The 25,034-nt window shown below is 54.9% G+C and overlaps 2 protein-coding genes across 2 annotated transcripts in view; one reads left to right on the forward strand and one right to left on the reverse strand.

Moving 5' to 3' along the window:
• The first annotated feature begins 1,710 nt into the window (after positions 1-1,710).
• Positions 1,711-12,404, forward strand: PTGES (prostaglandin E synthase). The gene is given in 3 exon segments (NM_001122854.1): positions 1,711-1,890; positions 5,840-5,922; positions 11,844-12,404. Coding segments are annotated over 3 exon segments (462 nt in total). The 5' UTR covers positions 1,711-1,761; the 3' UTR covers positions 12,094-12,404.
• Positions 12,405-19,063: 6,659 nt separating this feature from the next.
• Positions 19,064-25,034, reverse strand: part of PRRX2 (paired related homeobox 2) — a 53,107-nt gene continuing 47,136 nt past the window's right edge. Inside the window, exons 4-5 of the mRNA XM_038546060.1 lie at positions 24,539-24,717; positions 19,064-23,439 (exon numbers count right to left, since the gene is read on the reverse strand). Coding sequence (XP_038401988.1) covers positions 23,304-23,439; positions 24,539-24,717 — 315 coding nt within the window. The 3' untranslated portion in view covers positions 19,064-23,303. The remainder of the gene's footprint in view (positions 23,440-24,538; positions 24,718-25,034) is intronic.

Raw genomic sequence — 25,034 nt, forward strand, 5'->3', positions numbered from 1 at the left:
CCTATGTTGAGCAAGCCTGTCAGCCCCACTTTTCCAATAGCATTTGCTCACTTTGTGTCTCTGCTGCATTTTGGTAATCCTCACAATATTTCAAACCTTTTTATTATTATTATATTTGTTATGGTGATCTGCGCTCAGTGATGATGACTCAGTGGAAGCTGGCATGATGGTTAGCATTATATAGAAATAAAGCAGTTTTAAATAAGGGTATGTGCCCTATTTTCTTTTTTTTTTTTTAAAGATTTTATTTATTTATTCATGAGAGACAGAGAGAGAGAGAGAGTCAGAGACACAGGCAGAGGGAGAAGCAGGCTCCATGCAGGGATCTCGATGCAGGACTTGATCCCAGGACTCCAGGATCACACCCCCGGCTAAGGCAGGCACCAAACCGCTGAGCCACCCAGGCGCCCCTGTGCCCTATTTTCTAGAAGTACTGCTCTCACACACTTATCAGATTACAGTGCAGTAGTAAACATAACTTTTACACGTGCTGGGAAACCAAAAAAATTCATTTGAGCCGTTTTATTGTAATACTCCCTTTATCACCATGGTTGAGAATGGAACCCGCAACATCTCCAAGGGATGGCTGCCCAGAGATGCTACAGAACAAAGGAGAATGGTGTGCTAGTTTCTCATAGCGACTGTAAAAAATTACCACACATGTCATGGCTTTAAACAACAGTATTTTACAGTTCTGGAGACCAGCAGTCCCAAACCAATTTTAGTGAGCCAAAACATCAAGGTATCCCAAGGCTGATTCCTTCTGGAAGCTTTCAGGGGAAATTTGTTTCCTGGTCTTTTCCAGTTTCTATAGGTCGCCTGCATCCTTTGGGTCATGGCCTGCCCCCTTTATCTTAGAAGTTAGCAGTATGGCATTCTTCTCTCCGCTCTGACCTCAGTTTCTGTCTTTTCATCTGTTCTCTCGACTGCCTCTCTCTCTCTCGGAGGACTCTTGTGATTTTTTTATTTTATTTTATTTATTTATGAGAGACAGAGAGAGAAGTAGAGACACAGACAGAGGGCGAAGCAGGCTCCATGCAGGGAGCCTGACGTGGGACTTGATCCCCGGACTCCAGGATCATGACCTGGACTGAAGTCGGCGCTAAACCGCTGAGCCATCCGGGCTGCCCAGGACTCTTGTGATTGAATTGAATTCACCCACGTCTCGAGATCCTAACATAATCCCATCTGCAAAGTCCCTGTTGTCATGTATGGGAACATAGTCACAGATTCCAGGGACTGTAGACATCTTTGGGGTGCCATTAGGCAACGCACTACAAAAAGGCAAAGTCACATCAAGGTATCTATGGCTGTGGTTCAAATGTCCAGGCTGAGAGTGGGGACAGATGGCTCAGTTCTCATGCCCACCACCTGCCCTGACCCTCTGGGAAGCACACACAGATCAGCAACAACTGCCACCTGGGGAGCTCCTGCCAGATGTCCAGCTTTGTCACACCCCCAGAAGGCAGGCACTGCTATACACCCCCATTTTACAGATGAGGAAACAGAAAATCTTTAAGATTTGGCCCCCCGGAGAGGGTAGTCTGGGGGCGGAGCCTGGATCGGGGCCACCTCTCAGCCCTCTGCTTCTCCCAGCATCTGGGGACAGAAGCTGCCTCTGCCTTGAGAGTGGGCGGGGGCTGAGTGCAGACAAGCCTCCTCCCGGTTCTCCCCGCCTCCTCCACCTCCCCACCTCCTGGAGACTGAGCCACACGCCTGCTGCTCCGCCGTCTCTCCCAGAGCTCCCGCCTGCGCATCGACATGCCTCCCCCTGTCCTGGCGCTGGTGAGTGGCCAGGCGCTCCCAGCCTTCCTGCTCTGCAGCACACTGCTGGTCATCAAGATGTACGTGGTGGCTGTCATCACCGGCCAAGTGAGGCTTCGGAAGAAGGTATGCCGCCCCGGAGTCCCGAGCCCCACCTCCCCACGTGGAGGCTCTCTGGCTGCCCTGCTGGGAAGGTGTGGGGATGGGGAGCTTGGCCACCGTGTGTTCAGGGCCAGGGTGTGAGGGCCGGGGGGACCCAGGTGCCTCTTCCAGTCCTGTGAGATGGCCGGGCCCACACCTTCTTGTCCTCTGTTCCAAGGAGCATTTACTCACTGCTGTGCCACCAGGTAAGTACTGGCACGGTGAGTGCTGCTGTGTCTCAAAGAGAAGCAGGTCCCTGAGTGTGGAGTGAGACAGGACGAAGCCTCCATCCAACCTGGAAGCTTCTCAGCACAGGAGATCTGATATTTGGTTATTTGGGTGGAGTGGGAACTAATGACACAGGAGCTGAGAAACCTTTCTTTAAAAGTGGAAATTCCCAACTCAGTGGCAAGGCTGCGTACAAAGCCACCGCAGCCTCCAGAGGCCGGGTCTCGCCAGGCTCCGTTGGAATTTTTTTCTTTTTAAAAAGATTTTATCTATTTATTTGAGAGAGAAAGAGAGAGAGAGCACGAGCCGAGGGAGGGGCAGAGGGAGAAGCAGACTCCCTGCTGAGCAGGGAGCCAGCCCAGGGCTCCAGCCCAAGATCCTAGGATCATGACCTGAGCCAAGTCAGATGCTTAGCCCTCAACTGACTGATCCACCCAGGCACCCCTCCACTGGAATTTTCAAGGAGGAATTTCTCCCACTAATCCAAATCCCAGAGCCAAAACAATAAAGAGGTTGAGATTTGAGCCGGGGTGAGCCGGTGGGCGGGACGACCCATTCAGAACAACTCGGCTCGCATTGGACAGCCCGAGCCCAAGAAGTTTCAGGCCAAGCTGGCCAGCAGTCCCATTATTCAATAGAGGAATCGTTTCCAGAAGCTGTGCCCCTTTGTCCAGTTCAAAAGCAAAGCAAGGCTAGCTAGCTCTGGGGGGTGGACACCGGGGAGCCCGGATCTTACTGGGAAGTCAGACTCAGCCCATGGCACAGGTGCAGGCAGGGTTCAAGGCAGAGCAGCTTCGTGGGGGAAATTATGCCCAGAGGCAGAGGCACAGGCACAAGGATGGCCTCTGCCCTCCCCCTGCCTTGATCCATCCTGGGTGTGGGATACAGGCACCCACCAGGCACCCAGCAGGGACAGCTGCATTCACCCACTGAGTCCTTCCTTGGAGCTGAGTGTTTAATCCACACCCTGATTCTGGGGGAGGAGGGGGGGAAATTACTTCACCTTGTTTTCAGGTGAGGACCCTGGGCTGAGAGGAGACTCTACCTGTGGAGGCCACAGAGCAGAGGTTGAAGTAGGGGTGGGGGGCAGTGTCTGGCTCCATAAACTTGGGGGCATAGAGTTCTCAGCACAAGCTGCAGGGGCCAAGAGCTTCCTTTTCATTGTGAATTCAGGGATTGTAAGGGACGACTTGAGACTGCCTTTCCCCAGTGTCCTGGGGAGGAGCAGAGAGAAACCTTCCCAGCCCCTAGGCTGTCCCCTGAGGCTCCTTACTATCTGAGAACTTCCCTCCCGTTTCTGCTAAGGAGTCACCCTGCAGGGAGATGATGGATGTGGGCCTCTGGCTCCTCCGCCCACCAGTTTGGACTGAGGGCGGGAGCTCAGTTTCCTCATCTGGAAACAGGGTAGTCATGGTAGAGCCAGAAGTCAGCACCTGGCACACAACAAATGCTCCACCAAAGTTCTCATGACTTATTAACAACTGGAATTCAGGGACACCCGGGTGGCTCAGTGGTTGAGCATCTGCCTTCAGCTCAGGTCGTGATCCCGGAGTCCCGGGATCCAGTCCCGCGTCCAGTTCCTTGCCTGAAGCCTGCTTCTCCCTCTGCCTGTCTCTGCCTCTCTCTGTGTGTCTCTCATGAATAAATAAATAAAATCTTAAGACAACAACAACAACAAAAACTGGAATTCAGTTGAAGGCAGCAGCCACAGCTCACTCAGGGGGGTACACTGAGGCCAGCCAGCCTCTCTACACCCCCGGCCCAGTTAGAGGGAGCTCTCCAGCTTCTGACAGCAGGGGCTTGGATTCCAGTCCTGCCTTTAGGAGTGAGCAACCCCAGAACCCTGAACTTCAAAAGCAGGTCCCTGCTAAACGCTAGGATCCTTGGAAGGAAACCATGGCTGGATGGAGCCATCCAAATTGGCGAGTCCCTGACCAAAAGGCCAGTGGAGAGGACTTCTGGGTGTGGGGGTTCGGATCCTGGCCATGACAGGCCTCAGGCATGGGCCCGTTCAGCTCTGGGGTGGGGCAGGGGCAGCCCCACCGGGTGGGACAGATCAGCGCCTTGGGGACAGAGGTCACCAGGGCTCCAGAGTCCGAGGCAGCAGGATTTGCCCTGTTGGATGGGTGCTTGAGAAAGCCTGCTGCTGAGATTCGGGGTGGCTGTGGAGTTGGGGGGCTGGCCTGCCAGAGGCACGTGGGTGCGGGGTGTGGGCCTCCAACGACTTAAGTTTCACCTTAAGTCCCTCCTGCCCACAGACCATTCATGGAACCCCCGCCTAGTGCCAAGCGTCGTGCAAAGGCCTCTCCAGTTCTCTCCTTTACTCTTCACGTAGGAAAGGACCTCCATTGAATCCAGAGTTCACAGATGAGGGAGCTGAAGCTCAGGCGGTTGAGCACCTGATTCTTGATTTTTGGCTCAGGTCATGACCTCAGGGTCATGAGATGGAGCCCCATGTTGGGCTCTGTGCTCACGGGGGAGTCTGCTTGGGATCCTCTCCCTCTCCCCCGCCCCATCTCTCCTCCCATCTCTTTCCCCCCTCACCCTACGCCCCCAGCCCCCATGCATACACACATATATGAACTCTCTCTCTCTCTCAAATGAATGAATCTTTAAAACAAATGTGCAGCTAGTCAGTAAAGAACTGGGGTTCCCTGCCCTTGACTATCAAACACTCTCATTGCTGTTACTTCAAAGTCCACATTTTTAAGAGTGCCTCCAGGACCCCAGCAACTTCATCTTGGGCCTTGCTCTCTATACTCCAGCCACACTGGTTTTCTGTCCTTCACACATGTCTATCTTCTGACCCTAGGGCCTTTGTATGTGCTATTCTGTATATCTTCAATGCTATTTCTCCAACCCTGCCTTCATCTGGTTAATGTTGGATCCTTCAAAGCTTGGCCACAGAAGTCTTCTCTGACCCCCAGACGTGGTCAGGTCTCCTGTGAACATCCTCAAGGCCAAACTTGTCTTCTCTCTTTGTTTTTTTTTTTTTTTTAATTTATGATAGTCACAGAGAGAGAGAGAGAGAGGCAGAGACACAGGCAGAGGGAGAAACAGGCTCCATGCACCGGGAGCCCGATGTGGGATTCGATCCCGGGTCTCCAGGATCGCGCCCTGGGCCAAAGGCAGGCACCAAACCGCTGCGCCACCCAGGGATCCCTTTTTTTTTTTTAAAGGTCTTCTCTTTTTGAACACTCACCACCTGGTCTTCCCCGGTTCATAGGCAATTTCCCAATACACGGAGGCCTCCAGTGTTCATAGGCAATTTCCCAAGAGCAGGGGCAGGAGGGCCTTTGCTTTAGTCTGTTCTGGCTGCTATAACAGCAGACCGTGGACGGCGGGGGCTTACAAACAGATTTATTTCTCATGGTCCCAGAGTCTGGGAAGTCTGAGTCCAAGGTCCCAGCAGATTTGGAGTCTGGTTGAGGGCTCCCTTCTGGGTTCACAGGATGGCCATCTTCTCACTGTGTCCTCCAGTGGCAGAGGGGCAAGGGAGCTTTCGGGGGGGTGGGGATGTCTCTTAATGGGCACTGAACCCATCTGCGAGGGCTCTACCCCCAAGGCCCAATCACCCCACCTCCTTGGAGTTTACCTTTCAACATATGAATTTGCGGAGCATATGCATTCAGTCCACAGCAGCCTCGTTCATGACAAGTGCCAGCACCTGGAGCTCAAACAGTAATTCTTGGCTGATACGTTCCAGGCTTTTGCCAACCCTGAGGACGCCCTGAGACACGGAGGCCTCCAGTATTGCCGGAGTGACCAGGATGTGGATCGCTGCCTCAGGCAAGTACTGATGGGGCTCCATCTGGCCTGTTCTGGGCCGTGGGGCTGGGGACACCCAGAGGACCCAGGTCTTCTGCCTTCCTGAGCCCCTCAGACAGTGCTGATTTACTCATGGATTTAATAACTAATTAATTGTGGAAAAGTAATACATGCTCATGACTCAGGAGCCCAGAGTTGGAGAAGGATGCTCAGTGAGAACTCAGTCCCCACCTCCCCTCTGACCTCCAGGCCCCACCCAGCTCTACCCTCTGGGGGGCAAACACAGGGCGTCTCTGCATCTTCTCAGGGACTCATTCTGCTTCCTTTTTACCCCCAAAGGGTAACCTTCACCCACTGGTCCATTCACAGGGGGTGTTCCCCATCAGCTCACAGCAGGGTCTCACCTACTGGGTCAGCGCTGTCAGACTTAGGCCATTACCCTGCCGAAGGGATGGTTCTTAGCTGTCTGGCCTGTTCCCCTCCAATGGGCATTAAGGCCGTTCTCAGGCTTTCTCTGTGGTGAAAGTCGATTTGTGCACCATTCAGCAATATTTCTTCCCGCTTAAATGCATCCTGCGGTTTTGTTCACACATACACACTAAGGCAGTGCGAGGGCTTTTGAGGCACTGTTCATAACAGAGCAAGTGTTTGGCAGTTTGCTGCAGTTCATACCAGTGGGCTAGAGAGTGAGGCGGCAGCGTTTCCAGGGGAGAGGGACCAGCATCGGAGCTGGGGGGAGAAGTGGGAGGCTGGGAGGCTGTCCAGGAGGGAGGCAGGAGGCGAACAGTCTGATAATTCTCAGTGTATTCCCATGCATCACGGGCAGATGGGTGGGACGCTGTGCTATGAATAATAGAGATTCTTTTATTGAAAGAGAGTGGGGTGTGTTTTTTTTTTCTTTGCGTTTTCTTGGCCATTGAAAATAATATACATACCTGTGGTTGTTAAACATTACAGAAATGTGTAAAGTAAATGTGGGAAGTAAAATTCTTTGCTGTTCCACCCTTTTTCTTTTCTTTTTTTTTTAAAGATTTTATTTATTTGAGAGAGAGAGAGCACGAGCAGAGCCAGGGGCAGGGGGAGAGGCAGACCCTGTGCTTAGAAGGGAGCCTGATGCGGGGCTTGATCTCAGGACCCTGGAATCTGAGTTGAAGGCAGACACTAAACTAACTGAGCTATCCAGGCGCCTCGTGTTCCATCCTTTCTAATAAAACTCCAGTGTGTAGTTCTTCATATGAGGTTCATCCATCCATCCATCCATTCGTCCATCCGTCCATCCAACGTGCAATGAGCACTTAATGCAAGGCACTGTGCTAAGTGCTGGTTGTACATTAGTGACCAAAGCCTTACCCCTACATGAAGCCATACTGGTGACCCTTATCTCACCCTCGCCCTGGTTGGCTTGACTCTCCTGGGCAGTGGAGAAAGGCATGAGTTGAGGCAGCAGGCTGCCTACTGTGGGGTACACCCAGCTTCTCCCAGGGTTCGCGGATTCTGTGCAGCAAGCTTACTTGTGGCACAGAGCGGTTACAGGAACTTACAGGACCTTTAGTTTCTTTTTAGCGACTGTAACCAACAGACCCACATGGTGCCCAGATGTTTCCACCCACCCAATGCAATTTTTCCTTCTGATCCAAATGACCCACTCTCCATAAGAGTGATGCTCAAATGGCTGGAATTTCAATTCAGCACTTTTCGAGGACCTCTTATCAAATAACATTTTATATCCTTTCGGCAAGTGTCTATTGGTGGGGGGAACCTGCTGCACAGGTATTGGGGACTCATCAGCCCAGACCTGGAGGTTCCTGGTCCCCTGGCAGTCCCCTGGCACTCCTCCTCCTCCCCCTCCTCCTGACTTCACATAACATCATGGCACCTCCAAGGTGCAGAGCTCAGAACATCACACATCCCATCATCCACTGCCGGAGAAGCTGGAACCTGAGGAGGACTTGCCCTAGAAGCAAGCTGGTTAAATATTAGCCCAGAGTGTGTGATGCAGTCCATTCTTCTTCTGCACAGACAGGAAAGCCCTTAGGCCTTGGTCTTTGGAGGATAAATTTGCCTTGCAGATTAGCAACACCGCTGGAGCAGAAACTCTGGGAGAAGTCAGAACCAGGTTTCAAGGGAAACGATGAAATCCAGCATCTTCCATGATCGCTCTCTGAGTTCCCTGGTGACATGGATTCAGGCCAAATCCTGAGCCTAGGTGTATGAAAGTGCAGTGAGGAAGTACCTGAGTGGCCCCAAAGAAGGAAGACACACACCTGACTCATGCTTTGCAAAGTTTCCACCTAAATTTGGAGCGTGCAGCCTTAATCCTTAATCTGACTGAACCAGTTTGTCAGGAGATTGGGCCCTAAACCACAACCCTAGAAGGCCCCTAGACATCATCCATCCAGCAGGTTCATTTTGTGGATGGTGACCTGAGGCCCAGGAACAGACTGCAGGCTCCTGCCAGGCCTTCCTTTCTCCTGCTCCCTAAGGGACTTTCATTCACCTGGCCAAGGCGCCCCGGGGGCGGGGGGGGGAGGGGGGAGGCCGGCAAGGGTGGAATGAGCCTTAACAGTCACGTCCAGGACAAGGCTGGCAAGGGCAACAAGGGGGATGAGGAGGATGAGGAGGATGGCAAGTTAATCAGGCACACAGCCCCCTGGGGGCAGCAGTGTTCCAAGCACTTCGTAGACATGTCCCCAGGAGGGGCTGGCCCAGGCCGTCTGACCCCTTGGCTCTGCAGGAATGAGACTTTAGGGACACCTGGGTGGCTCAGTGGTTGAGCGTCTGCCTTTGGCCCAGGGCGTGATCCTGGAGTCCCCGGATCGGATCAAGTCCCACATCAGGCTCCCGCATGGAGCCTGCTTCTCCCTCTGCCTGTGTCTCTGCCTCTCTCTCTCTCTGTGTCTCTCACGGATGGATGGAAAAAATCTTTAAAAAAATAAAATAAAAAAGAATGAGACTGTACTCTACTTGTTACCTGCCTTTGAGATTGAGCAACCGTGAGGCCTGCATTTAACCGCATGGCTGTGTGGGCGGCAGGGGGACCGGGGAAGAGGACAGACCGCAGTGGCCCCTGCCAGCTGCCTGGGGGTACCCGCAGGTCTCCCTCTCTCCACCCGTCACCTGCACCCCTGCAGCGGGTGTGTTGCAACATCTGGAGAGGGGGAGAGGCGGCCTGGTGCTGCGGGAGGCCCAGCAAGTCCAGTCTAGCAGGGACTGGCTTTGGGTGACTTTTACGTTAAAAAGTGGTTATTATTGGAATGACACGTTTTGCTGAGGCGTCTCTCCTGTACGTGACTCCCTCCATGTCTGCCAGTGTATATCCAGGCCCCCAGGGAAGGGAAGTATTTTCTTGCCTCACTTTTGGTTTCCCCACAGCCTCCTGCCCTTGGCACCACTTGTGGCTTCGTGGGGGCCTCCGTCTGTGGTTGGAGACCTACCCGAGGGAGGAGGGACGTGTGTGCCAGCCTGGGACACTGAGAGTCAGAGCCTCAGGGCTATCTCAGCCTCATGGCCACCTCTCCTCCCTCACTGGTGACCCTTGCGCCCTTGGGTCCCCGGAGCTAGGAGGTGGGCTCAGCACCACTGCTTGGTTTTCTGCGAGGGGAGTGGGGGGGTGGGCGGGGGATATTCATTTCCTGGCCTCTCTGTTCTGCCCTGAAGAGTGGGGATGCCCCTCACCTGCCATGAACCTGGCTCATCTTACCCTCCTCTCCACCCTGCTCCCCCTCATCTGCTCTTTGGAGTTTGGCCCATGTTTCTCTCTCTCTCTCTCTCTCTCTCTCTCTTTTTAGATTTTATTTATTTATTCAAGAGACACAGGCAGAGGGAGAAGCAGGCTCCATGCAGGGAGCCCGATGTGGCACTTGATCCCGGGACCCTGGGATCATGCCCTGAGCTGAAGGCAGACACTCAACCGCTGAGCCACCCAGGGGTCCTTGGCCCATGACTCTCTTAACAGCGTTCTAAAAACTGACTCACTGTCTTAGAACAGGTTTTCCAAAAGTGTCTCTACTAGTGTATTGGGGTATGCCGGGGTACAAAGCCCCATTTCCTTCAGGAAGAGCCGTTTTAGGGGAGCTCCTGCTGTCCCCTCCCCCAGTCAGACCACACAAGTAAGGTAAGGGACCTGCTTGCCCAGGGAGCTGGGGTGGCCCCCAGCCTAGCCTCCCCGTCTAGTTCTTTCCTGTGGCCAGGGCAGGGACGGGCAAGCAGCAGCCTTCCCCCGAGCTGGGCGAGATGTGCCCTGCTGCAGACTTGCTCTCCCCGGGGCCGGGTCCCACAGTGGAGACTCAGGAGAAACTAGGGCTCCTGTAGACTCCAAGACAGGACAGACGCCAACTATGTCCTGAGTCTGACCTGAGGAAGATCCAGACCCCCTGGGATTATGGAAGCTTCTATATAGTACCCAGGCTCCAGTACCCCACTCACAAGACCTCTCTCCTGCCCTCATCCTGCCTTGCTCCCTCTCATTCCACCACTCTCCAGACGCTTGGGTCACTGTGTGCCCTGAACAGCTTATGCTCATCCCCACCTCGAGGCCTTTGTGCTTGCCAATCTCATTCCCTGGAAGTTCTTCCCTTGTCGGGGCAACCTGTGGATGACTCCTTATCCAGGCTTTAGGGCAAATGTCTTGCTTGGACCACACCTACCGCAGTCTTGGGGCTGAGACCCCAGCAGCATTGGGCTGCCTCTGAGGAATGCCTCCTCCTGCCCTGCCCTGCCCTGCCCGGCCCAGGTCAGCCCTTGCCCCAGGCTCTCCTTGCAAGTGGGAGGGAAGGCCCAGGTCAGCCCTTGCCCCAGGCTCTCCTTGCAAGTGGGAGGGAAGGACTCTGCAGCAGGCCCAGCACCTGGGAGCTGTGGGGCTGGGCCTGGCCTGCTGGCACCGTATTGGTGAAATGCCTTCCAGCTGGAAGGACCTGAAGAAAGTGCTCTGGTTCCAGCAGAGTCCCCAGGCCTCAGTACACATGGCCTGTCCTTGGGGGAGGTCACAGCCCCGGAGCCCACTTCTTGTTTATCCTCCAACGAACCATCTATGGCCTCAATCGCTGGCTCAGCCTCTAATTTATGGGACTTGACCTTCCCCACCTCTTCCCAAGGAAACTGCCTATTAGCAGGAGTCATGGAAAATGTGAACCTAACTCTTTGCAGAAGTGGATGAGTTTTCTTTCTTGGTCATTTATTTATGGCGGGGTTATGCACAGCCCTCCCACTCCGCCCCCCACCCTGCACCCCCCACCACCACACATACTCACACGCTTGATCATTTTAAACAAAATTAAAACAACAACAACAACAACAACAACAACAGGGATAGCATGATGAAAGGAAGAGCTTCACCAACGACCAGCGGTGGGTCAGCTCCAGCGAGTGGAAGTAGCTCTGTTATGGTCCCCGAAAGGGGAAGGAGGGTTTGCTGGTATTCAGGGGCAGAATAGAACAATCAGGCAAGTGTTTCAGATGCACGCTCTTAGGCTCTAGCCCATGCCACTCAGGAGTGCCCAGGCACCTGCATTCAGGAGGGTGGCCTCAGAGAAGCCCTGCTTGGCGGTAAAGGGCACAGGCTCGAGTCGGACTCCACCCAGCTCTCAAACCCTCAGAGCCCCACTTTTCCCACCTGGTGTCCAAGGCCAGAGGGGAAGACGGTGGGGAGTGGGGGGGGGGGGGACCAAGTCCTGGAGAGCTTCCTAAGGAAATAAGGAAACCCCAGCCTGCTGCCTGTCCTGGCTCCTAGCCTGTAAGCGGGGCTTCATCCCTCAGCTGTGGCAGGTGCCAGCTTGGAGCTGCTGTCCCTCCTGCCTCCGTGGTATCTCTTTGTCCTGGCCGTGAAAGGACTTGGCATGTTGAGATGATCCCGGTGGTGCGAGGCCTCTCAGGGCAGGGGGCTGCAGCCCCCATGATGTTATCAATGCCGACACCTGACTGACCATGTGCTCTTGCCTTCCCAGAGCCCACCGGAATGACATGGAGACCATCTACCCCTTCCTGTTCCTGGGCTTCGTTTACTCCTTCCTGGGGCCTGACCCTTTCATCGCCCAGATGCACTTCCTCGTCTTCTTCCTGGGCCGCATGGTGCACACCGTGGCCTACCTGGGGAAGCTGCGGGCACCCACCCGCTCCCTGGCCTACACCGTGGCCCAGCTCCCCTGTGCCTCCATGGCCCTGCAGATCGTCTGGGAAGCAGCCTGCCACCTGTGACCTGCAGCTGACACCGCCTCGGCCACCAGACCACTGGCCATGAGCCGCTGTGACTGTACCTGGGGGACTGGGCATCCCTTCAAGATTGTGATAGGCTCCCAGGACCTGGCTTCTTGGCAGCGTGCTGAACACAGGATCCCGGGCACCGCAGGCCTGCGTGTGTTGGCATGAACGTATGCACATGTATGTGTGCGTGCTCCTTGGATTTCCGGGTGAAGTGGCTGATTGGACCACGTAGAGATGTCAGGATTGCTAGAAAATCCTTCCACTCAAATACCAGAGCATTAAAAACCACATTCTTTCTTTGTTGCTAAGAATCGGAGGAGACTCAGTCCAGGTTCCTAAACCAGACGACCATCCAGATCCAGGGCTATGATAAATGCAAATGTCTAAGAGCCACCCCAGAGATTCCAGTTTAGCTAGTTCAGAGCAGGCCCTGGGCATCCACATTTTTACAAAAGCTCCCCCCGTGTCCCACTGATGGCCAGGCCTGGGAGCCACTGCTGCCAGGTCCCTCCAGAAGCAGGGCCCAGGATAGGGTGGTGGGAGTTTAGCAAGGTGAAGGTAGGGTTATGTTCCTCTGTGTCTGGTTGACCCCCCTTCGGCTCAGTCCTCATCCTTCCCGGGATCATCTTCTAGGTGCAGATGCCCATAGGAGGGGCCCCCAGTACAGTTGGCTTCTCTTTCCGAGGAGTCAGTGTCCCCTAAAGGCTTGTCAAGCTAGGACATTGGGCCTTGAAACACTAACAACTTAAAGGAAATTTCCAGCTCCTTTAGTAACTACAAGGTTTGAAAACCCACAAATGAGCACCCCCGTGGGGAGTCTGTGAGTGTGTCTCCCATACTCTTGTTCTGAGATATATGTGGCTTTCGTCATTAAAAGGAGTCTGTCCAGCTCGGCCCACCACCGTAGGACATCCCGGCTGCCTGTTCCTGGGGTCCACCCCCCAAGTTGGTAATTTTCGCTGGATAGTTTTGTTGGTATGTGTGTGGGGGCCAAACTGACAGGACACCGTCTCTGGCAAACACACAAACACACCCTGACTGGGTGTGTTGAGCTGTGCAGCAATAAGCTGCTCTGACACCTGACCCCTCCTGCCTCCTGTGAGTAAAATGGTCTATCAACTCAGTTTTCACAGATGAGGACACTGAGGGGCGGACCTGAAGCACAGGGCCAGCCGTGGATCCAGCCTGTTGGGCTCCCACGCCCTGCTGTGGCTGCTGTCCCCCATGGCCTCCGTCCCCCTACTTTCCTCCCCAGGGCTGCCCCCTTTCCCCAGGATCTGGGAAGCCCCCGGGCGTGTCTCCCCACAGGCTGCAGCCCCTGGACTGCCCTGGTGGGTTGATGGGCCTGCTGGGTGGGGGCCTCATGGGGGCTTAGGGGACCCTGAGCCACTAGCCCCGCGCTCCAAGCTCCGCGCTCCGAGCCAGGAATGGATGACACTCCCCCCTGGTGGCGAGACGGGCCTCTAGTCTCCACTGCGGCTGCGGAGCCTGCTGTTTGCTAAGCCCTGGCTCACTTGATCCTTAAATCCCCCATCCCTGGAGAGGGGCATCTCTGTGTTTTGCTGAGGGAAGGAAGGCTCGAGGGGCGGAGAGCAGTCATGCCCAAGCCCAAGGTCCCTGAGCTGGGATATGGTTTAGGCCAGAGGAGCAGACCTAGGATGTATTTTTATGTTGTAATATTTTCTCTCCTGGGGAAAGGGGCTGAGGGGGCACAGCGCCTAACTCGGAGCCACCCGGCACCACAGAAACCTTGTGAACATGGGACCGGTGTGAAGGGGTTGGCCCGGGGAGCCCCTGTGCAACACCATTCATCTCTGGAATCCCCCTAGATGTTGGGGGAGGCAGCTGCAATGTGTGTGGGGGCAGCAGGACAACAGACAGTGACAATCCCAAGTGCCAGCACCCTAATGGGGGGAGATGGAGCAGTGGGAGCACCAGGGAAGTGGACGAGAGGTGGAGGGTGGAGGGTGGAGGGGTGTGGGGATGGAGGGAAGGTGGGAGGATGAAGGGGAAATGGGAGGTGGGGGCATAGGAGGGAGGTGGAGGGGAGGAAGGGTCCAGGGAGGTGGGGGTGGAAGGGAAAAGAGGAGGTGAGAATGAGGGAAGGTGAGGGGTGGAGGGGAGATGAAGGGGGTGGGGACATGCAGGGAATGGGGCTGAAGGGGTCGGCAGCAGTGGGGCTCCCCTGAGGCTTTGGGGCCATGTTGGGGACATTGGAGGGGGGATCAGCGTAGCTGGGTTTGTGTCCTAAGAGCATCTCTGAGAAAGCTGGCAAAGTGGGGTTGAGAGCCAGGCAGGGGCCCTTGCTCCCTGGGTGGCGCGGACAGTACCCTGCTCGCCCAGGAGAGGCAGGTGTGAGCAGAGAGCAGGGAGGGGCCAGCCCCGAGAGCTGTCAGGGGGCAGAGGGCAGGAGCTGCAGGGTTTTTCAGGGAAACAGATGACCGGGGGCCTGATCTGCTCCTACGCCCCAGGGGGACGTAGTCCGGGATGGGGGAGGGCTGGGAGCGGTCCCCTGGCAGCAGCTGCCCCCTCCCCCGGGGCTGCACACCCAGGCCCAGGGAAGCCAGCACCTGTTTCCTAGCAGGGGACACAAGCCGGGCAAGGTCCCCAAGACCAGTCCACATCTGCTGACCTGGCCAGAGGCAGCGCACTCGGCCATCCCCGAGGCCACCTCGGGCACAGGGCACAGAGTGCGAGTTGTCCAGCCCTCGTCTCTGCAGTGCAAATGCCCACCACCATCCGCCCGGATTTAGCCCCACGCGTTGGGGGTGGTGTGATGTGTGAGTGGTGAGCAAGGACTTTGGGCCCCAGCCCGGGCCTGGAAAGCTGAGCTGCCCCTGGCTGGGATGCAGAGCCTGGGGGCATCTTCTTGTGGTCCCCAAGTAAGCCGGAAAGGCCAGAGCCAGGCTGGGGTGTCACAGACACCCCAGGGTCAGGGTGCTGGGCTGCAAGTTGGGACCTTCCCCTCAAAATGTTGCCTACTTTGTCTGATGCTATAGAACCTTTACCTCCCACCACCTCTCTCCAGTACACACACCCTCCACGGAGGAAGCCTGGGACAGGTGATGGCTGGTGGTCTCTGTCCCATGATGGGCCCCGCCAGGAGCTCCTGGGGCTCCCTCCTCCAATGGATTTCTTGGCTCAAGGCTTCCAAGAGCTTCCCTGGTGTGAGAGGGACTTAGAGGAATAGGCAAGTGTTGAAAGGGCAAAGAATCCTGATTTCACAGAAAGACTGACTTCTGCTCCCAAGCGGGCTGGGCCTCGGGCAGTCGCGGAACAGGGCGTGTCTGCCTGGCAGGTGGAATCCAGCCAGGCTTCCCAGGACAGCTGTCCTTTGAACTGGAACCCAAAAAAGGGGTGGGTTGTTTTTGTTTTTTAAACTGTACGAGTAAGGGTCAACGTCGAAGGTTTAGAAACTACAGAAAAGCTCAGAGAAGAAAATAAACACCTTCCATACTCTCAGCACACAGAGGCCATCCTGGGTCACCTTCCAGGTTTGTGCCCCTTGCCATGAGGGCCTGGGTCATTGTAGCGGCTCCCCATCGGGATTCCCAGCCTGTCAGCATCCCCTCGGCCCCACCCCACCATGCACTCCCCACGTTGAGCCAGACGCTTCGCCTGCGTGCTGAGCCTTGGTGGCTTCCAGCAGCCTCCTCCCCGGGAGGCTGGCATCTTCTTCATCTTCTCGATTGTTGGTCTTTCCCTCTAGACTGTGTGCCTCTGGGAGTCAGGGGTTTGGGTCCTACGGTACCCGTGTCCCCAGGTCTTGGAAGAGCACCTGGCTCCTAGGATGTCTCTCAAAGTGAAGGAGTGGTGTGCAAAATGTGTGTGAGTGTGTGTGTTGTGTGTGCCTATGCGCTTGTGTAGGTATAATATGGAGATACGGATTTAGGGGCGCTTTTACCCCAGCGTGTGATTCCACGACAAAAAGTGTTTGTCATAGGTTTCTCAGCGCTGGGGAGACGGTGTGTCACAGATGTGGGTGGCATCTGTGGCTCACAAGCTTGCAGCTATAGGTCAGATTGGCTCTTCTGTCATCGTTTGAGATCCTCCCTAACGGCACCTCTGCGTTTCCTCCCTGGGCTTTTGATGGTCGGTAACGTGAATTTTAACAGCTCCCTGATATTCCAATATCCTGGGTAACCTCATCTTTTCTTTAATTTGCCCTTATTGTTGGAGAAATTAAGGATGGCTCAGTGGTTAAGCATCTGCCTTTGGCTCAGGGCGTGATCCTGGAGTCCCAGGATCGAGTCCCACATCGGGTTCCCTATAGGGAGCCTGTTTCTCCCTCTGCCCGTGTCTCTGTGTCTCTCATGAATAAATAAATAAAAATTTTTAAAAAGAGAAATTAATTTTCCAGGATGCGTCAGCATTAGCAATGCTTTCACGAGCATCTTTGCACAGAGATTTCTGTGCAGGTCCGTTTCTTGAAGGTCCGTTTCTAGAAGTAGAATTACTGAGAGTTACTTAGTAAAATTCTAGAAGTGGAATTACTGAGCACATTTTTAGTGTTTGTGGTATATGTTGTCCTCCAAAAAGATGGTTCCAATTTGGATGGGATTTTTAAAAGAGTTTTGTCAAGTTTTAGTACCCAAGTAGGGAAATTTACAAGTGTATATATAAAGAATGGAGACCACCCACAATCCCATGTCCCCAAGAAAATCATTGTGCATATTATGGCTTATTACTTTCCAGATTTTTTTACTATGCATATTGTATATATGCATATTGTATGTAATGGGCATGGTATGTATTTTGTATCTGTGCATATTAAATACATATAATATGCATATAATAGTTATATGTATTTAATACGCATATATTTATATACACTCTATATTAGTGTGTGTGTACATATATATGTCTCCAAAGAGATTGTGAGGTATGCCATGGTTCTTTACCTCTGCTCCTTGGGGGCCCGCCAAGTGCCACCCCCGGGACAAGGCTTGCTCCCCTCAGCACCTGTGCCAGCCAAGAAAACTTTGAATAACTTCACTTCTTAAAGTGTGAATTATGAAAATAATAGGGTTTTTCTTCCCATTTCCAAATACAAAATTATAACACTGAATTATTCTTTTTTCAAACTACACAGAACTCCCCAGACACGCAGAGGTATCTGCTGACTGTCTAGAATTTGACTTTGTTTTTAAAAAAGTCGACCCTCTTTTGTAACCCCTGTTGGAAGGCATACTCACGGCCATAGGGGAAATGGCCTGAGGAAGGAGCATGGCAGGGAAGAGGGACTGTCTGGAGGGTCTGGGGTGGGGGACAAGGTGAGGGCTGAGGCTGGACAGGGAGAGCAGAGCCAGATGGTGGAGCCTCAAACACCTGACCTGGGTGATGGAACATTGCTGAGAGAGCCCTAGGGAGACACAGGAGGCTTTGGACAGCAGAGGCACATGATCAAAGCCGGGTTTTAGGGTAAGAAATCTGTCAGCTTGTGCTGAATGGCCTGAAAGGAGATAAGACAGGAGGCTCTCCCTGTGTCTTGGCAGATAGTTTGAGCACAGGCTTCGTGTCTCCTCTGTAGTGGGTCTGGGGTTGTTGGGTGTGCCACGGGCAGAGGAAGGAAGGCCAAGCGCAGGTGGACGTCCAAGCTCCATCTCCACCTGAATTCATTTTTTATGCTGCTTAACAAGCTGCCATAGTCGTAGCAGCTTAAAACAACACCCACTCATGATCTTACAATTTCTACAGGTGAGGAGTTGGGGCACAGCCTGACTGGTTCCTCTGGTCAGGGCCTCACCAGGCTGCAGTCAACAAGGACTTTGGGCTGAGGCCTCGTCTGGAGCTCAGCATCCTCTTCAAGCTCATTCAGATTATAGGCAGGACTGAGTTGGGTGCGGTGGTTGTCAGCCTGAGGCCCTCTGCTGCTGGGGGCCGCCCCTCCACAGGCAGCTCGCCACAGGGCTGTTGGGTCATAAGGCCGGCGGGCAGAAGAACATCTCTCTGCTCTGGATCCCTTCTTTCAGGGAACACCTGACTCTCCTTTAAAGGGCTCACCTGCTCAGGTCAGGCCCACCCAGGAGCATCAGTCTCCCTTTTGATCAAGTCACGTCAACTGATGAGGGAACTTAGCTAAACCTGCTAACTTCATTTTTGGTTAGAAGCAAGTCAGAGTTTCCACCCACACTCACACAGGACAGGGGTTACACCGCACTGCAGCTCCCTGGGTGAGAACCCAGGGCCGTTGCAGAATGATGCCTACCACCCCACCTCTCCTCTGAGTGCTCCTTCTAATCTCAAGGTGCCCGTGCCTGACCCCTCGTATCTCAAGCTCAGTCCTTCCACGGTGTGGCCTGAGGGTTAAGAAGCCCCCAAACACACTCTCTGCAATGCAGAAAAGAGGTACTGACGACCACACAGCTTTGAGACTTGCAGGAGTGAGGGCAGAGTAACAAGCAGCGGAGTGCCCAGCTCTGGAGGGGGCCGCTCCTTACGGGGGCCACAGCACGAAGCAAGCACATCTTCCATCTTTATTTTTTCTTTATTTTTTCCCATCTTTATTTTTTCTAAAGATTTTATTTCTTTATCCTTGAAAGACACACAGAGAGAGGCAGAGACACAGGCAGAGGGAGAAGCAGGCTCCCCACAGGAAGCTAATGTGGGCATTTTCTATCTTTAAAGAGCTCTCGGGACACCTGGGTGGCTCAGCGGTTGAGCCTCTTCCTTCGGTTCAGGGCGTGATGCTGGAGACCCGGGATCGAGTCCCACGTCGGGCTCCTTGCGTAGAGCCTGCTTCTCCCTCTGCCTGTGTCTCTGTGTCTTTCATGGATAAATAAATAAAATCTTTTTTTTTTTTTAAGAGCTCTTTATGAGGGGCGTCTGGGTGGCTTAGTGGGTCCTGGGATCCAGCCCCACGTAGGGTGGGGGAGTCCACTTCTCCCTCTCCCTCTGCCCCTTCCCCCTGTTTGTGTGTGTGTGCTCTCTCAGTCTTTCTCAAATAAGCAAACAAAATCTTAAAAAAAAAAAAAAAGGAGCTCTTTATGCAGTTGAGATTACTACACAGGCCTGCTCGTTCTGTTTCTCTATGAGGATATTAGCCACATCACAGAAAATACACAGACAAGCGGATTGCAAGCCAGTATAACAATTTAAACTATAATATTTATATTTGTGTTTGTGCCTTCCCAGAGTTTCTACATCGCGTGGATGAGATGTGTGCTTAACAGGTCAGCACATACTGGCTTTTTACCCCCAATTTTGGATTCTTTCTCCAAGTGGGGCTTAGAGATGGAATTCCTGGTGACGGCATGTGAACATTTTCACGACTGTCGGGACATTTTCTGGAAGGCTGGTGCCGAGTTTTATGCTGTGACCCCTGCTGGTGATTTGGGATTTGCTTGTTTCTCTGAAGAGAAGGCTGGGTGGACCCAACTCTGCGCCCAGTTGCGACCTCACAGCGCCCTCCAGGGGCAGATGACAGGGGTACAAGGGCAGGGAATGCCACTTTGCTCTGGTCCTCAAGGGCGCTCCTGGAGTGTGGGCATGGAAGGGACGGGACAGAGCCGCTGAAGCGCGTGTGCTGAGTCCTGGGGTCAGGAGAAGTGCTATTGCACCCCAGGACGTGGAGTGTTCTGACTCCCTCAAATTCTACTCTGTGCCCCTTGATCATAAACACCCAAGTGTCCATTTATAGAAAGTAACTGTGCGACAATCCCGTGAGGTGTCTTGGGTGCTTGCTACCTGTTGCCAGGCCCATTTCACAGAAAAGGCTTGCAGAAGTGCTGTGCCCAAGGTAAAACTGGTCTCTATTTCTCAGGTTTGGGGTTTTGCAAGAGCCAGACTGCCTTTTCTCTTTCTTTCAATCAAGTTCTTTTATTTCAAACAAAAAACTAGCAGCAAATGCACACAATGTCCTCTCCCAAGCCTGCTTGGCCAAATGGGCAGAAGGAGTCGGACAGAGGAAGATTCCAAGTTCTCCCAGCCTGGGCCAAGGCCTTGGGTACCTTATCCTCATGGAAAATTCTATCCTGGGACGGGTGCCCAGGAGGCTGCCCACACAGCCCTGCAATTAGGGCGACAATAGCGACAGCCTGTTGCAGGGAGGGCTGCTGTGTCCCCTCCCTCGCTCCCAGGAGGAGCATGTGTAAACGATTAAGCCGGTTTGTTTTCTCCAGCATGCTTGGGAGGAAGTGACATTGACGTCCTTGTGGCCCAATGGCAGGGCCAGTGCCTCCGTGGGAAACAGGCCCCCAGCTTTTTCTGAAGCTGGTGTTCTTGGGACCTACCTTCTAGGCCCCAACCAGAGCCTTCTTCCCAGGGTGACCCCATCCCTGCTGCCGGCAGCCCCAGCCTGGCGATGCTCCATGGCACCCTCCCTTTGGATTAGAAAGACCGCTGTGCCCCCATCTGAGCTCTGGAGCGCTGGCCAGTGCCTGGGCTGGCCTGTCACTTGCTATTGGTTGAGTGCTTCTGGGGAAGAAAGAGGCCTGCTTGGCTGCCCTGCCCGGAGGGCTGCTCTGGCCCGGTAGGCCGGCCCTTGGCTGGTGCAGATTCCTGGGGTAGGGGGAATGGTGAGCTGCTCACGAGGGAGGCCCCAGCTCCTGTCTGGGTGGAAGGGCAGGCCAGCATCTTCCCGACACCTCTGCCCGGCAGGTCCTGCTTCCAGGGTCTTCTTCCTCCCCGGCACTTCTGTGTGCCTAAGCCCAATCCTGGTGCCCCTAGCCTCCCTTGGCTCCCTCAGCTCATCATCCGATCATTACCTGTGCCCCTGGTGTGTTTGGGACACCTCCCACATCTGCGCTCTCTGTCCCCATCTGGTCCAGGCCGTTGCCGCCCCTCCTTGGACATCTGCCCTGGCCTCTGCAGGAGTCTCTTTGCCTCTGCTCCTAGCCCTATGGCCACTCCTCCACACAGAACCTGGGGCGGGGGTGTCCCTCCACCCAGCCAATCCCCTCCACGGCTCCCCACTGGCAAGATGACATCCAACTTCTAGATCTGGCCACGCAGGCCCCACAGGAGCCAGCCTCTGCTTCTCTCCACCTTCATCCTGCATCAAGAGATCCAGCCCTGCAATTATCCCACTGGCGCAGAGAAACAGCTTTTGGCTTGCTTCCCCCAGGGCCTTCACACACACTGTTCCCTTAGCCAGAAACAATGTTCTCCCCCACTCTCTTTGTGCGGCAAACTCTTCACCCTTCCAGGACTCCTCTTCCAGGAAGACTGCCCAGATGTCTTAGACTAGCTTTGGGGCTCCCCGTGTTTGGCATGGCCTCTGCAGCAAGGGACCCCAGGTCAGTTCTCTGCTCTCTTCTCTAGGCCCAGGGCAGAGCCCTGGCACACAGCAAGCATATCATATTTGTTCACAAATATGTCACAAATTTGTTCACAAATTTGGCACACACATGTCATATTTGTTCAGTGAATGAAGGGTAAGCGGGGGCCCAGAAATCATTTAGCCAAGGCAGAGGCCAAACTAATATAGCTCTGGCTGCGTCCAAACCACTCACCACCCTCTGCCCCCCACCCCAGTCCAGGGCACAGGTGTCTCCCCCTCTCTGGCTCTCATAGTCAGGCAAGCCTGAGCCCCCTTCAGACAGCAGAATACCTCCTCCCCACGCCTTCACCCTCATCGGTGCCCCATACTCTGCTGCTGACAGAGTCCCAACTGTCCAGCCTCAAGGAAGTCACGTGGTGAGCGTCCTGGGGCTTGTTTGCACATCTGGAAAGGGCAAAGCTCAGCTCACAGGAACCCAGTATTCAGGGTGAAATCACAGACAAAGTGTGGAGAAGAAGATATGGGGGGGGGATGGGAGGGATGGGGGATGGGGAGGGGTCCTCACTTCACTCATAGTTAGAATTACCATACCTCCTAAAACAAAAAAACGGGGACTGTCCCTCACACAAGGACCATGATAAGGCTTTGAGGTGTTTGAGGTCATCTAGGAGATGTGGCCACAGTGGGGAGGGCTGACACCTTGGGGCACTTTGCTGCAGCATGGGCAAGGCAGACCTTGGGAAAAGGTCCAGCTGATTGACTCCATCGGGTGTGATTGCTGTGTCAGTACAGGGCCCTCACCGGGAAGGGCTGGTCATCTGTGCTCTCTGGGGATCAGGGAGTGCTGTCCTACTTCTTAGGGGCCGGTTGAGGTCACTATCCAGACAGAGATGACTCTGAACTTCCCCCAGAGGGTGTGCACCCACAGAAGGAGTGGTATGGGGGCAGGGGGAAAAGGCTGACTTCAGACCACTCCCTTACCCCAGCTTCCTGCAAACTCCCTGTAAGTGATGTCATTAGCTGGTGGCGTATGTGTCCTCTGTCACCCCCAGTTATCATCTACCAAAAGGCGGGGGGGTATTTGGACAAGGTCTTCTGGTGTCCTTGGCTGTTAGGAGCAATCCTCTGTCCTGGGAGGCCACCTGGGACCCCCACTCTGCACACCCACTTCCTAGACCATCTGACTAGGGCCCCCTACAGTCAAGTGCCCAGGAAGGTCCCACACCCTCTGCATGCCCAGAGATAAGAGATTTCATTGCAGCATCTGCACCCTCCTCCCACAGTCTGGCCAGCCCAGAAATCCATGGTCACCTGCCCTGCCTCCCACCATAGGGCAGAGGGGACACCCCCTGTCCAGACAGGGAAGGGATCCTGTCCTGAGTCACACAACAGGGCTTCTCCCAAACACCTAGGTGTGGGTCTCTGTTCTCCTAGCCGACTTCCCATGTGTGGGGCTCTGCAGGGCAACCCAGGGCTTCGTTCACAAGAAGGCTCAGACGTGAGGGCATCTGGCCCTGCCACAGCTGTGGGTCCGAGCCGGAACCAGAGCAGTTCCTGCGGCTGCTGCAGGCTAGGGCAGAGCCCCAGAAGGCCATCCCTCACTCAATTGCTCTGCTGCCCTCACCCGCCCTCCCTCAAATTTTGGGGGGCTTAAAATTTTTTTTTTTTATTTCTTAAAGACAAAAGCTTTTCGGTTTTAATACACAAAATCGATGCAGTCCTTGGTGGGCTCCTGTTCCGCCTCTGGCCAACTCCTCCAAAGGTCAGGGGCCAAAGTCTCCCACGGCTGCAGACCAGGGGCTGAGCCAGGCTCCTGGCATCCCAGCAGCCTCTCGGGCCCAGGAGTCTGGATTGGAGAGAGGGGGCAAGAGAGCCCAAGCAGCCTGTCTCAGAGATGGCGGACAGGAGAAGGTCGCTTCCCCGCACGTCCGCCCTCTTGGCCATGGTTAGGCCAGGAGGCAGCTGGGTCCTGGTGGCCTGGCCATCAGTTCACCGTGGGCACCTGGCTGTGGTGCAGGCTGAACTCTTTGGCCTTGAGACGGAGGCTGGCAATGCTGTTGGCCATGTTGACTCCTGGGGTCGCAGGGCCCGAGCCTCCAGGGCTGTATGGTGGCACCGTGCTGGGGGTGACAGAGGTAAAAGGACATGCAGCTGCAGCTGGCATGCTGCCCAAAGCTGACTACTTCTGGCTGCCAACCCCGGACCCTGGCCTCTGGTCCCCCTGCCTCCCCACCTCAGTTTACTTTCCTGGGAAGCCCTCCCCCCAGGGGCAGGACATAACTTGGGGGCTGTAGGATTTGGGTAGGAGTCAAAAACACCCACAGATGGCACTGGGCCACAGGACAGCCCCTGCGGGTTTGTAGGCCTCCCTCCCTAGATTAGGAGCCTCCTGAGGGCAGAGCCTGGGTCGTGTTCACCCCCAGTCTTGCGCTGGGCCCTGCGCACAGCGGGGTGGAGATGGTGTGAACATGTACAGAGGATGCTTCTCAGTGGTGCTCTTGCTCCAGGTAAGGACGGGGCAGGAGAGCTGGCCACCACGGGCAGCATGAGGATTCTGACCCCACAGGCCCACCTGCTGGATCTTGCCTCCCACAAGACCAGGGCTCCAGCAGAGTGCCTCACACAGATAAGGGACTGGTGGTGCCCCCTGGAGTTGTGGGTACAGAAACAGAACTCCCTAGCACCTCTTCCCTCTTCCTGCCCTGCCACCTTTATCCAGCTTTGACTGTGGCAAAACTGCCCCAGACCTTGGCTCTGGACCCCAGCCATGCCCTCTGAGATGGGGAGGCCATTCCCTCAGCCCTCCTGGCTGAGGAGGCCTGCACAGGGTGCTGGGGCTCTGTGCCAGCCCAGAAATCTTCCTCCTGGTTTCCAGTGTCCTCAGGGTGACATGAGTTCTTTGCTTCCCGTCCAGACAGGCTTTATCTTCTTGCCCCTACACATTCACATGCACATGCACAATCATGCACATGCATATTCATGCACACATAAGCACGTGCATGCACACTCACAATCACACACTTGTGTGCACATGCTCATGCTCCTCCAATACACACACACGCATACACTCATGAGCACACACGCACCGGCTACACACTGCTTGGTAGGCCCTGGCTTCAGGGGTGCCTGGGCACCACTCACAGCTCCCTCCAGAGCCTCCAAGAAGTCTGGACCCTGAGTGGCCCCGGGCCTCCCTGCTGGAAGGGGCTCCGCTCTCACCTGTAGGGGGACGAGGTGGTCCAGGACAGGTAATCTGGACTCAGGGCTGTGGGCCGGGGAGCCACAGGCTGTTCGATGGCGGCCTCCTGGCTGTAGGACTTGAGCAGCGTGGCCGAGCGGTTGGCCAGCATGGCCCTCTCGTTTCGGCGGAACTTGGCCCTGCGGTTCTGAAACCAGACCTGGGGGCGGGGGAGGCGTGTTGGACGGGGTGCAGCAGGCTGCAGAGGGGACCCACACCCTGGTGGATGTGGGATGTGCCCCCTGCGCCACCAGCTCTGGACTGCCAGCTTCACCTCGGCCGGGGGGTTTCCTTATCTGTAAAAGGGGGATGACCCTGCTGCGGGGTGAGCAGCCTCAGAGACGGGGGAGGAAGGAATGAGAAGGCAGCCGAGCACTTCACCTACAAAGCACTGGCTCAGGGCCGGGGCAGAGCAGCATTTAACACTTTAATGTGACTCTGATTTATCAAAACCCTTCGCCAGGCACTGTGCTAAGC

This window comes from Canis lupus, chromosome 9 (assembly GCF_011100685.1).
Source record: "Canis lupus familiaris isolate Mischka breed German Shepherd chromosome 9, alternate assembly UU_Cfam_GSD_1.0, whole genome shotgun sequence".
In the NCBI taxonomy this organism is placed as follows: Eukaryota; Metazoa; Chordata; class Mammalia; order Carnivora; family Canidae; genus Canis; species Canis lupus.